The sequence below is a fragment of the Sciurus carolinensis genome, chromosome 1 (genome assembly GCF_902686445.1).
Source record: "Sciurus carolinensis chromosome 1, mSciCar1.2, whole genome shotgun sequence".
Lineage (NCBI taxonomy): Eukaryota > Metazoa > Chordata > Mammalia > Rodentia > Sciuridae > Sciurus > Sciurus carolinensis.
The window spans coordinates 128,677,393-128,690,235 of NC_062213.1; the positions used below are offsets into that span (position 1 = coordinate 128,677,393).

Below are 12,843 nucleotides of genomic sequence, written 5' to 3' on the forward strand. Positions count from 1 at the left end.
GTCACCCCTGAACGGGCCAGCGTCCCTGGGCATGGGTGGGAATTACTGACCTGAGGCCTCTTTGGTTTCAGCATGGAAGAATCCTACATTACAGCGATCCGTTCATCGTCTTCCTGTTCCTGTTGACCTTCTCCACTGCCACGATCATGCAGTGCTTCCTGCTCAGCACCTTCTTCTCCAAGGCCAGCCTGGCAGCAGCCTGCAGCGGTGTCATCTACTTCACCCTCTACTTGCCGCATATCCTCTGCTTCGCCTGGCAGGACCGAATGACCGCTGAGCTGAAGAAGGCTGTGGTGAGGGCCTGGGGCTCACCCCTGGCCTGCATTTCCTCTGGAGGGTCTGCAGCAGCCCAGCCTCTGAGGAAGTCTATTTTGTCTTTTGGTTCCCAAGGACATAAGATTAAAAAGATAATGTAAAGCTCAAAGGGCAGAGAAAAGAGTGCCAGTAATTTCACCATTTTTCCTTCTCCAAATCTGCTTGATTAATCTGCCCTAGAAAGTCCCTAAAAATTCAGTTCAGCCCATGGTCTCCTTTATTTACTGGTGAGAGGAGAGCCAGGTGACCATTTCACTCACCTTCCTTTTCTTACTGTTTGAGAAGAATCAGAAGGGAGGGAGCTAACATTTTACTGTCCCTCCAGAAAGGTATTTTCATTGTCTAAAGAGGACTTTTCCGTCTCCCAGAGGACTTGGATTAAAGCGGTTCTACAGGTGTCTTTGACATGCTCCCTAGTGCATGCAAAAAGGTTGCAGAAATGAACCCACAGAGTCAGGTTCTCTGGCCTGGAGAGGACTCCCGAAATTGACTTTTGATTGCCTGAGAGACCTCTTAGTTCAGGATTCCCAAACTAACACTGTTTTTTTCTCTAATTGTTTTTAAATGGGTCATTTCCACCTTCTCATTAGCCCAGGCTAATCAGCCTGGTGCTGGAGGGTGTGGATTTCCTCGACCTCCAGAATCTCCCTGTCTCTTTGCTGTCTGTCAAGAGAAGACTTACTGTCTGCCTCTCTTTAGCAGAACTTGTTCTCACAACTCAAATTCCTTTGGCTCCAGAGCTGCCAGGACATCTGCCTTTTATTTCTTATGTTAATAAGAAGTTAATTGCTGTTTTTTATAGCTCCCAATTGTCTAAAATGATCACAATGGGTAGTGGTAGAAACCCTGTGTCAGCCTGTGGGCAAAGCTGAGCTGCTTTGCTTTGGTAAGCAGCAGATAGTGAGTATTTCTGAGGCCACAGCCAGCTTCTTGGGAGTGTGGCTCCATCAGGAAGTTGTAGATCTGAAAACCGCGTGGATAAGAACTGGGCTGAGATTTTTTTTAAGTGGTTTATGTAGACATAAAGCTAGAGAATCTTCTTTTTGCAGAGAGACACTCTGAACTCTATCCAGGGTCCTCTAAACTACAGGGAGACCTCTGAGCAGAGGAAATGGGGATAGCAAATCCCTCTGTACACATTTTGCCATGTCCCATTTCCCATGGGACCACCAGTGGGAACTTGACTGGGGAACTTCCTCTTCATATTTTCTTCTACACTTTACCTATTCAGCTGACTTGTTCAATGGGCAGAGAACCTAAGAAAATTCTTAGGAGATGGGAATGGTTCATGTATTCTGGGGCTTTTCTGACCTCTCTGATAGGCCTCAGGAGGTCACGAGACCATTCTTTGTCCTAGGAAACTGATGGCTTTGAGGGCCCTTCCAGTGGGATTCTCACAACTTGGCTCAAGTTAGCATCTTTGTTCTTCCCAGAACTGTGTGCTCCTCTAAAACAGGAGGAAAGGGGAACAGATAGGGAAGGAGAACATGAGAACTGTTGGTTCTGTGGTGTGCTGGGCCATGGGGCATTTCTTTGTCTTCCCCATTACACTACAACAAGATTATGTTCCACTGAACAGATGAGCAGTGGTTCAGTGGGTATTGGGCAGGGGTCTCTGAGTCCTGAAAGGCATTCCCAGAATTCTCATCTATGGGAAAACCACTGTAACCCCTCCCTGACTGGTTTTACATCTGGACACAGTGTGAGCTCTCTTTTGGTCCTCCTCCCTGCTTGTGGGCATCTGGGAGCCAGTGGGTTGGGTAAAAGACCCTCTGCTTGTCTTCTCGGTACTGTTCACCCCCTTGCAGAGCCTGCTGTCTCCTGTGGCATTTGGGTTTGGCACTGAGTATCTGGTTCGCTTTGAAGAGCAAGGCCTGGGGCTGCAGTGGAACAACATTGGGAACAGTCCCATGGAAGGAGATGAGTACAGTTTCCTGCTGTCCATGGAGATGATGCTCCTTGATGCTGCTATATATGGCTTGCTGGCCTGGTACCTTGACCAGGTGTTTCCAGGTAAGCCTCTCCCTCCCTAGAGTAAAGGTGATTGTGTTCGTCAGATGCCCAGCTCTCCCCCATCCATCTAGTTTAAATTTTATGTCTTCTAAGGTCTTTGAATTTGGACTCTCAGAACCACCATTTGAAATTTAAAAATAGAAGCCAAAGATACACCAGCAAATTCTGTTGGCTCTACTTTAGAATAGATTCAGAACCTCTCCTTTGTCACCAGTGTCCCAGTCCCAACCTCCTCCTGCCACCATAAACTCCTACCATCATATTCTCTACACTGTATTCAGATAAAACTTTTCTGAATCTGAGTCAAATGGTGTCAGCCCTTTCTGTTCAAATCCCTCCAGTGGCTTTTCTCTCATTTCAGAGTAAAACCCAGTGTCCCAACTCTGGCCTACCCCATGCTTATTATCTGACTCTAGTTCTCCTTCTCATCACCTGTCCTTTCCTTCTCCCTCATGTTTCTCTGCTCCAGTTGCATCACCCCCCCCCCAATGGTCCTACAATAAGTACACTTATTCTGCAGGGCCTTTTCACCTGCTGTTCTCACTGCCAGGAGCATGTTTCTCTCACTCATACCTGAAGGCTCATGTCCTCATTTTGTTCAGGTCTGTTCAGATGTCTCCACATCACAGGGATCTTTCCAAACTGAAGATGTCTATCACTATATAAACAACATTCCTTCAGTGCTCCACTTCCCATATCCTACTTTATTTTTGGAAACATTCATCACCACCTGACATGGTATCCTTATGGGATATTTATTGACTCTATACACTTAGGAGAACTTAAGCACATGATCTGTTCTGTTCACTGTGACAGGGCCTGTGCCCAGAATAGTGCCTGATACTTGGTAGACACAGAATAAATATATAATTAATCGGTAGCATGAAAAAAATCAGCTCCTAAAACAAAATTGGCCATTTACACAGTTTTGTATTAAATCAGATTTTCCTTCAAATTAGCATTTCCTATAACCTGGGAATAGCTTCTTTGTGTTATGGTAGCAGGGTCTGATTTTGATGCTATGACCAAGAGCAGGCAGGGGAGGGTGAGGTGGGTTCTAGTCCCTGGGGAGGGACAAGCTCACGACTCTCAGATTATCTCAAAGTAGCCTTTGTTGGCAGAAATAAGTAGGCAGCAACCTTGAATGGGAGAAAGATGGATAGACTGAGTCCAGAGGCCCGGGTTTGGATGCCAGCTGCGGGAGTGTATTAGTTTCCTGGACTGCCATACTAAAGTATGAAAAATGGTTGACTTTGACAATAGAAATTGGTATCACACCTATCTGAAGGCTACCAGTCCAAAATCAAAGCACAGCACGACCAACCTATAAGTGAAGAATCTTTCCTTGCCTCAAACCAGTTTCTGCAGGTTTTTCAGTACTCTGGCTTTCCTTGTTCAGAGATACTCCAATCCTTCATCTTCATATGGTGTCTGTCTTTACTTGGCCATCTTCTTATAAGGATACCAGTCATATTAGATGGGGGCCCACCCTACTCCAGTGTGACCTCATCCAATTTAACTGAACACATCTGTAATAACCCTCTTTCCAAATGAGGTCACTTTCTGAGATAACTGGGGTTGGAATTTGGTGTCTTTCTTTTCAACACTGCTCTGAAACAAAATGTGTGTGTTTTTTTTTTCAGACACCAACCAATTCTCTGACACCAACCATTCAACCCAATTCTAACAGTATCCCAAATTAGCATAGATGCCACAGGCTCAGTTCACAAGAGTTTCCTCCTTCCAGGCATCAGCTGCAAAGGCAACGCCAGGCTACCCACCCTTTGCCACAGTGTTCTAATTTCAATGACAACTTTATAGAGAATTCAACTCAAGAAGAGCCAATAGCAGGGATGCATAGGGCCACAGCAGTGGTGGTGGGATTTCCATGACTTCTCTGGGCTCAATACCCTCTTGGCATCAAAATGTGTTTGCCAACCTATTTGCTCTCCAAGTACTGATCAAGGGTTCTTATAACCAACTCTCCAGTGCTCTTTCTCCCCACAAGTTGAAATTGGGGCTAAAAGTTCCTATCTTCACAAATTTGGTCTTTCTGATGACCAGTTTCCATCCTGCCCCACCCTGAGTCACCTCCTTAGTAATAACTCAGGTGCAAGGAAAAAGGAGCTCCATGAATAACAAAGGACACTCCTATCACTCAGGAAATGTCAAGAGTTTTAGGAGCCCTAAACCCTGCACAGGAATTAGGGACTAAGACCAAATATATTACATATAATACCAATGACCCCAGTTTGTCTTTTTGGAGAAGGACAGAGTTCAACCCATGGTAGTGACCTGAGCAAGGCCCTTGAACTTGCTCAGTCTGTTTCTTGTATCTCCTGTGCCATTGGAAGGAGATTTAACAAGTGAAAATTAGTTGGATTGAACTTGAAATTGTGCATAATTCAAGGGCTTGGTTTTAGCCAAGCTGAAGTTTTCATTTGGTCAACAGCTACTTACTAAGCAGCATCTTTGTATGAGGCCCAGTAGGGCCAGGTTCTGAGAATTAAGGGGTGGAAAAGATAGACCCAGGCCTGCCCTGAGGAATTTATAGTCCAGTGGGGGAAAGTCATGCCCCATGACAACTATTTAAAAAACAAGGACAGTGTTCTTAGAAAACCAATATTATGTAGGGAGCAAAAGTTGCAACAAGAACTGGACTAGAAATTTGGGAGTCTTTTCCTGGAACCTCAGATGGATCCAGTAGAATAAGGACTTAAAACAGTGATATTTGAACCAGATTGCCTGGATTGGAATTCCTGCATTTTTACTTAATTACCTGTAACCTGGGGCAGATGGTTCAAACTCAGAGAGCCTCAGTTTCTGTATCCACAAAAATAATAGTACTACCTAAGTCTTAGGGTTGTTTTTGAGCATTAAATTATTTAACACATAGAAAGTGCTTATAGCAAGGCCTGATGCAGAGAAAATATCCAACAAATGTTAGTGATTATCATCATTATTGCTATCTGGTAACTGCTGAAAAGGGACATGATTTAATTCTTTAATAAAATGTTTTCTTGGAAAACTGTTATTAGCCAAGATCATCAGTATTAGTGTTGCTGGTAACACCCAAAGAACATGACCTTTTGGATTACAACATGTTGGAAGGAGTAATCTTTCTGGTAGTCTGTGAATAGCTATCTAATGGCTTGTGAACTATAAGTATCTATAGTTATAAGTTGGGGTGCAGACTGATATATTCTAGATCCTATAGAACTGTGGTAGAGTGAGATAGCAGTTGGCTTAGGTTTCTTCTCTTTATTTGCTTTTCAATTTCCAGGGCATCATGGAACCCCACTTCCTTGGTACTTCCTACTACAGGAGTCTTATTGGCTTGGTGGTGAAGGTGAGCTGTTTAAAAATTAAAACAAATAAACCTTAATGGTTGATACTAGCTCCTGGGACTAATGCGGGATGTGTGTGTGGGGGTTGTCAAAGTGACCCTTTTTGTCAAGGGTGAGATTCCTGCTAAGCCAGCTCTGCCACCCAGCACCTCCTGGCAACACAGCCTCTCTGAGTCCATCTTTGTGTCACTGGGCCAGTGATTAAGAATTGGCAAACAAGCTTGTTCCAGTGGATTAAATGCCCTAGTAAAAGACGGCCACACTCCCAGGCTCTCCTGGTGTTGATCTTTCTTACCGTTGGGGAAGAAAGCTAAAAGGACATTTGCCCATGATGTACCTGAGACTAAATTTACCTTTAATCCTGAACAAAACAGGAGGCCTGGAGGAAGTTCTAGAAGTGGAGAAAAGTACAGTCTTTTTTGTAAGTTCTGAAAAGGCAGAGAAATTCTAGAGCTATGTGCTACAGTCTCCCTAGAGCTGGGAGCTTCTAGAAGCAAAGGAAATACTTTCCAATCTTTGCTCACCTACCTGTCCTTCACTTTATTGGGCGTAGACCAGGATTGTCCTTGAAGCACTAAGATGGATGTTTGCCTTCTCTAGGGAATTAGTCTAGGGACTTTAAATGGCCTGGGTGAGTTTTTTGGTGTTTTTTTTCTTTCTTTCATTCTTTCTTGTTCTTTTTTTTTTTTTTTTTTTTCCCTCTTTCCAACGGTCCAAACTTTGACAGCCTAGCATTTTCCCAGCATATTGTTTTATGTATTTTGTCTATTAACTTTTACATTTCTACTACAATAAAGTTATCATCCCATAATAAATGGAAATTTTCAACACAGAAGTGTGTTCCTGAAATATACTTAGTATCCATGAATATCAGGACTTTTTTTTTTTTCCTCCCTCTCTGTCTCTATAATCCCTCTTAGGAAAAATATCTGATGACAAATATGTTTCTTCAAAAGTGAATCACATACATTTTTGCTGACAGAAGTCAAATATTTTTCTGTTGTCTCACAGGCAAGACTGAATTAGATCTCTAACACTGTCTAAACTCAGAAAACAGCTGAGTTTCTCCACCTCACCCCTTCCTTTCACAACTGAAGAAATAGAGCCCAGGAGACATCAGTATCCTGCACAAATCCCCACTGATCCCTAGGGACAAAATCTGGAACTTGAATGTGTTTCCTGGGGAGGAGCTCACTTCAGTGACTCAACTATTTGGAAGGATATTTCCCCTTGCTTTTTTATTACCCGTTAGTACAGAATAATGTCTAGTAAAGTGACCAAATGAGAAGGGAGTTACAGAGAATCGATTGAAAAGTCCTTCAGGAAGCAGAGGTTCAAAGTACTGAAGGGAGGTACAAGTACTGCCAAGGCCTTTCCTACCCCTCCGCTGCACATCCTGTGAATCTACAGAGGGGGCGTGCCAGGGCCCTGGTGGCTGCTGCATTTAAAAAACTTGTACTCCTCATGCATCTGCACTTGAGGCCAGGGTCCTGAGGTGCTGGCAGCAGTGGCTTCCTCCGGCTCCTGCTTCCTCTCAAGTTGGCCAGCCTTTCTGCTTGTCTTCCCCTTCCAGGATGTCCTGACGTCCTTTGAGAACAAATACCAAATTTACAAAAAAAAAGAAAGAAAGAAAGAAAGTGTGTGTGTGTGTGTGTGTGTGTGTGTGTGTGTGTATGTGGTTATATATACCATACTTCACAATTTGTCCAGCTCTACACCCCCACCAGACTCTGCCTGACATTAATCCCAAGACACTTGGATGCCCTTATGGTGGATTTCTCAGGGGAGCTGTTTCTCAAAGTCTAATTTAAGCTGGCTGCCCATCATGTCACCTTGAATGGACTTTTACCAGAGATTCATCATGACATCAACGTGTTTTGGATTGTAATGAAAACAACCAGTGGTTGTGAGCTAAAGACAATTAACCCAGTCCAAATTCAATCCTGGGTGTTTTGGGTTTTGTTTTAAATCTGCTTCTGGCATTGTGGGCCCTCCCTGGCATAATAAAAGGGCGAGGCAGGGCCATGGTGGAGCCCTTGCCTCGCATGCTGGAGGCCCCAGCACCACAGAAAAAGCAAAAGCAAGAGAATGAGGTGAAACTCTAATTCTGAAATTCCAATTCAGAACTCCCCCTGGACTTGGCAAAGATTGCACCTTGGGGCTTGAGCTCTTCAGCAGGACAGAGCAGGAAGCCTGCAGGGGCTGATCTCATGGGCTCCCCCTCTATCTCCCCTCCCTTTCTGCCCCTGCTGATTCTCAGCTCTCACTGGAAGAGTAACATTGGCTTCTGGTTGGTGCAGGGTGTTCAACCAGAGAAGAGAGGGCCCTGGAAAAGACTGAACCCCTGACAGAGGAAATGGAGGATCCAGACCACCCAGGAGGAAAGAATGGTAAAACCCCAATAAAGAGCAGAAGCAAGGGAAAGGCTGTGAACCCTGGAAAGGCCAGAGCAAAACAGCTCAGGATGGGTGAAAGGAAGCCCAGGAAACCGGCTCCCTCTGTTGACTAGCATTGAACCTCATGTCCAGTTGCACGTGTGGGGAATGAATGGCTCAGTCCAGACATTAACACATATTTCCTGGAGAAAGCAAATCCCGAGTATGTAGTGTGTTTGTGCCCTTGTTAGGCAGATCCCAAGTGAGTTGCACAAATGTGCTGACTTCCGAGGATTTAGCAAGAACAATGACTTGGGTCACTGGGACTTAAAGCGGATATGAGCTATAAGGAAAGACAAAAATAAATGCTTCTGTATGCAGGGGAAAGAATCTAGCGGAGCTGACTGCATTTCAGTCATGATTTACAAATCTAGAAGCCCATTCATTCAAACCATCAAAAGCCTTTCCTGACAGTGGAAGTTACCTAATCGTTTCTGGACTAAAGGGCCAGGTTCACAAGTCTGTGTCCCTGGCTCTTGCTGCTCTATCTTCCCTCTTGAGTCAGTTCTGTGTTTCTCCTAAGGGTTTTCAACCCTAAGCATGTACATTTCTCTGGAGATGTTAGAGCTCTGGGCTTAGAGGGGAATACAGCCTCTGACTTGGCCTGATATGGCTAGAGAAGATCCAGCCTCCAACACACCCCAGATGCTATTTCACGAAGCTAAAGTCAGAAACCAGCAACTCCCCCACAGGGCTGGTTTGCAGACAACAGTGCCTCTGGAAGACCCTCATCCCAGAGTGGTATTACAAGGCTGAGACTGGAGGCTGGGGAGACTGGTTCTATCTCAGTTGCAGGTGAGATTGGGAGGCACAGACAGAAGAAGCAATGGGATTTTTTTTTTTTTTTTTTAATTTTGCAAGGAGCAAAGTTTAGACCTACAATATTCAGACAACCACTGAACTGTCCTAATAAAGTAAACCGAAGAAGGATGAGGCTAGGGGGCAGGGACAAGGGAAGAGCATGATGGGTCTGCATTGGACAGTGCTGAGGAAGAGTGGCCTCTCCTAGAGTTCCAAGGAGCAAGAAGTCAACTGTAGTCAAAGTGGACTCAAAGTTCCAAACCAGGAATGGACATGGGGCAGTCTGAAGGAAACTGTGGTTTGGAGAAGAGTATGAGGAGTCTGAGCTGCTACCAGAAATCCACAAAGAATCCCACAGACTATTGGAAACAAGAGTCTGGGACTAAAGATGGAGCTTAGGGCTAACTGCATGCCTAGACAGTGGGTGCTCTAGAATGAGCATGGGCTCTGGGTTCAAATCCCAGCTGTGTCACTTGTGAGCCCTGTGACCTTGATAGGATACTTGATGTCTGTCTGTCTTGGGTTTCCTCACCTATAGAAATGAACCTAGCAATATCTACGCAGTGATCTGTTTTAGTGTGAAATAGACTAATTCATGGAAAGCACTTGAAACAGTGCCTGGCACATAGTAAGTGCAAAATAAATGTTCAGTACTATTATCCCATTGTTATTCTGGTCTTCCTTACAAAGATTATAGCTGAAGCCAGGGCAGGAGTGGGAGCAGGGCAGGGAAACTATACGCAGAAGATGGTGGTCTGAAGAAAGAACCAAGAGAAGTGTATATGTTAAGGCATTATGTTTATATCATGTTTGTTTGTTTGTTTCCCTCAAGACTCCTTCTTTGAGCGTGAGCTTCCAGGACTGGTTCCTGGGGTGTGTGTGAAGAATCTGGTAAAGGTCTTTGAGCCTGGTAGCCGGCCAGCTGTGGACCGACTGAACATTACCTTCTATGAGAACCAGATCACTGCCTTCCTAGGTCACAATGGAGCAGGGAAAACCACCACCTTGTGAGTCTTCTGGCAGAGGCTGGATTGCCACGCCGCCCTGCCATTTCCTGGTTTCATTCTTCCCTGTTAGCTGCTCTCTACTCTTTCTCACTGAGTGTTACTGACAAAATTCACTTTCTACTTGTGGCCCTGAGAATTTGTAAAGCACATTGCAATAGTCAAAGCTCACTCACATTTTTTTTCTTTAAATTTGATCTTCATAAGAAGAGGGAGGTGGAGTAAGTTTAGTGTTTGCTTTGTGTGCCAGGGAATTGGGACATTCTAAGAGTTTAGGTAACTTTCCTGAAGCCACTGAGTTTAATAGTTATGTGGGAACATGAGCCAGGTCCTCCTGCCACAAATGGCCTCCTGCTTCTAAAGCCTTGAGTCCTCTCCCCCGTCCCCAGTCTCTCCAGCATCCCTATCATCCATGGTAGTGATAGTATTATGGCCATCACCATCCCATGCCCTGGGTGTGTAGAGCGATGCTTATTTTTAAGGATCATTCCTTTTCCTACCGATTATTAGGTAGGTTTCAACATCAGCTTTGGGCCCCTGATGAAAGCTGGTCACACTTCTGGAGAAAGTTCAAAGGATGCAGTCTCTATATGGACCTTGGGGTAGCAGCCTGGCAACTGAAGGCCAAGTTCAGGGAAGACGCAAGGCTGTGGAGACCTCACACTTCTCTAAGGGGCCCGAGCGCCATCTGCCGAGGAGAATACGGAAGCCAAGCTTTCCTATGCAGACCTCTCAGGGGACAACAGCCCATGCGATATGCAGTCTTAAGTCCTTGGCTTCTTGCACAGGCCCAGGAAGGAACAGCAAGTGTACACCCTAGGCAGGAATGTGCTCTTGGGCGGTTCAGTGTGAATGGAATGTGGGGCTGGTGCCATTATATTTGGTTCTGTTTCCCTCTAGTGGTTGAAGAACAGAGATTCCAGCTTCTAAGTACAAGTTCAGATAACCTGAGATTTTATCAGAACTCAGGGACAGAGCTGGGTGTGGCAGCTGTATATCATCTGATTTCTCTCCTTTATTAACTAATATGGTCAGAGAGTTGGACATTTCATTCAGGCGGGACTCCAGGACTTCTCACAGGCCAACACGTTACTTCATCAACTGCAGAAACGCAGCTTCCCCTGGGGTTGAAACACAATGTTTAGTAATAATGTTTTTGAGTTTTACTTAATGCTGGTGCTGTGCTAAATGCATCAGTTGTATTAACTCTAATGCACGTTACCACCCAGCACGTGGAAGCCATTAGTTCCCATTTTATAAAAAAAAAAAAAAGTTCAACATCGCTATTGGAATTTTGTGTTTGGGATCCAAAGGTGGTATTATTGGTGGTGATCTGGCTTCGGTCAATTGATCAACAGATACACAGTGAATGTCTAGATGTGCCAGCTTCTCAGTCTCATTAAGGCCTTACCTTGTAATGGTGACACCTAGCTTTTCAATATCAGTGAATGCTTGCCCAGAACGCAGAGCAGCAAGTCGTGCACCAGAAACCTTTTATTGAGCTCCTCTGGCACCAGGGACTGTGAGGGCTGATTGGAGGTGCAGGAGCACAAGGCTCTGCCTGCAAGTAAATGTTCTGAGGCTGAGAATCCGGGAAGTCCACTGGTACTTGCCAGGGAGCCCCAGGGGATAAGGAGAAGCAGATGACCACATTTGCCTCCCTTCTCTGCTCCTCTGCATTAGGTCCTTGATGTACACACTGGTGCTAAAACCTGCATGGGAAACAATTGGGCCCCACTGCTAATAATGGGCCATGTTCAGAGACACGAGCGGGAGTCCCTGTGAGAGTCCTCACCAGCACTGCTGTGGGGCTGCCCTCCCGATGCAGGTTCCCAGTGACCATCTCTTCTGCCACTGCTCCTGCATTCTGCAGGTCCATCCTGACAGGCCTGTTGCCGCCGACATCAGGGACTGTGCTCATTGGAGGAAAGGACATTGAAACCAGCCTGGATGCCATCCGGCAGAGCCTTGGCATGTGTCCACAGCACAACATCCTGTTCCACCAGTAAGTAAAACAGGAGTGAGGTGCCTCCATCTGCCATCCTGACCCCTGCCCCAGCACACCTCTTCTCTAGAGTCTAGCTCAGGGTGACTGGTCTGGGCACAGGAGGTGAGGTGTTCCCCTTGTTCAAGGTCCTTGTCTGGCTTCCAGTGAGAATTGTCCCTCTGAACATGGGACTTTGCCTCTGGTGCTCAGAGTTGAGGTTTCCCCCCTCAGAAGAGTGACACCCTTTTCTTTCTGACAGTGGTCAGTCCCTGGGCCCCTTGCTTAGCCCCGAGGTGCTTCCCATGAGGGACAAAAGAGAGGAGAAACTTGTTCCTTTTCCCCTTCTAAACCAGGGCACTAAGGATTGACTTTCAGTTTCTTTTCTTTTTCTATTTTTTTAAATTAAAATACCTTTTATCTCTTATCTAAAAATCTATGTGTAATCATGCCAAAGGAAGGGAGGGAGGAAGGAAGAAAAGATAGCTAAACAAATAGAAGAAAAGTCACCAGTAATTTCACCACCCAGAGACAACCACTGTTAACACCTTGGTATATAGTTTTTCAAAACTTTTTCTTATGTACATATAGATGATATACAGATGTTCTTTAAAATTATAAAGGAGAACAAAACTATGCATATAATTTTGCAACCTGACATTTTAAAAAAATGTGATTGCTTTTTCTTAACCTAAGATATGAATATCTTTTCATGTCATTACATACTCCTTTATAAAATAACTTGCAATGTTCACATACTATTCCATTATATGAATGAACTATTAAGCCATATTCTCTTATTAGATACTTACGCCAGATCTGGTGTGTGTTTTGCATTTGCATTAGAAACAATACCACAACGAACATCTTGATTGCTACAAGTTTTGTGCTCATCTTTAATTATTTCTGTAAAATAAGTTACTATAAGTGAACTGCTGAGCCCA

The 12,843-nt window shown here is 44.8% G+C and overlaps 1 protein-coding gene across 1 annotated transcript in view; it reads left to right on the forward strand.

The window, feature by feature from the left end:
- The window catches only part of Abca4 (ATP binding cassette subfamily A member 4), a 127,254-nt gene that overhangs the window by 66,505 nt on the left and 47,906 nt on the right, over nucleotides 1-12,843 (forward strand). Inside the window, 6 exon segments of the mRNA XM_047556864.1 lie at nucleotides 72-293; nucleotides 2,124-2,328; nucleotides 5,612-5,677; nucleotides 7,976-8,065; nucleotides 9,744-9,918; nucleotides 11,789-11,920. Of these exon segments, the coding sequence (XP_047412820.1) occupies nucleotides 72-293; nucleotides 2,124-2,328; nucleotides 5,612-5,677; nucleotides 7,976-8,065; nucleotides 9,744-9,918; nucleotides 11,789-11,920 (890 nt within the window).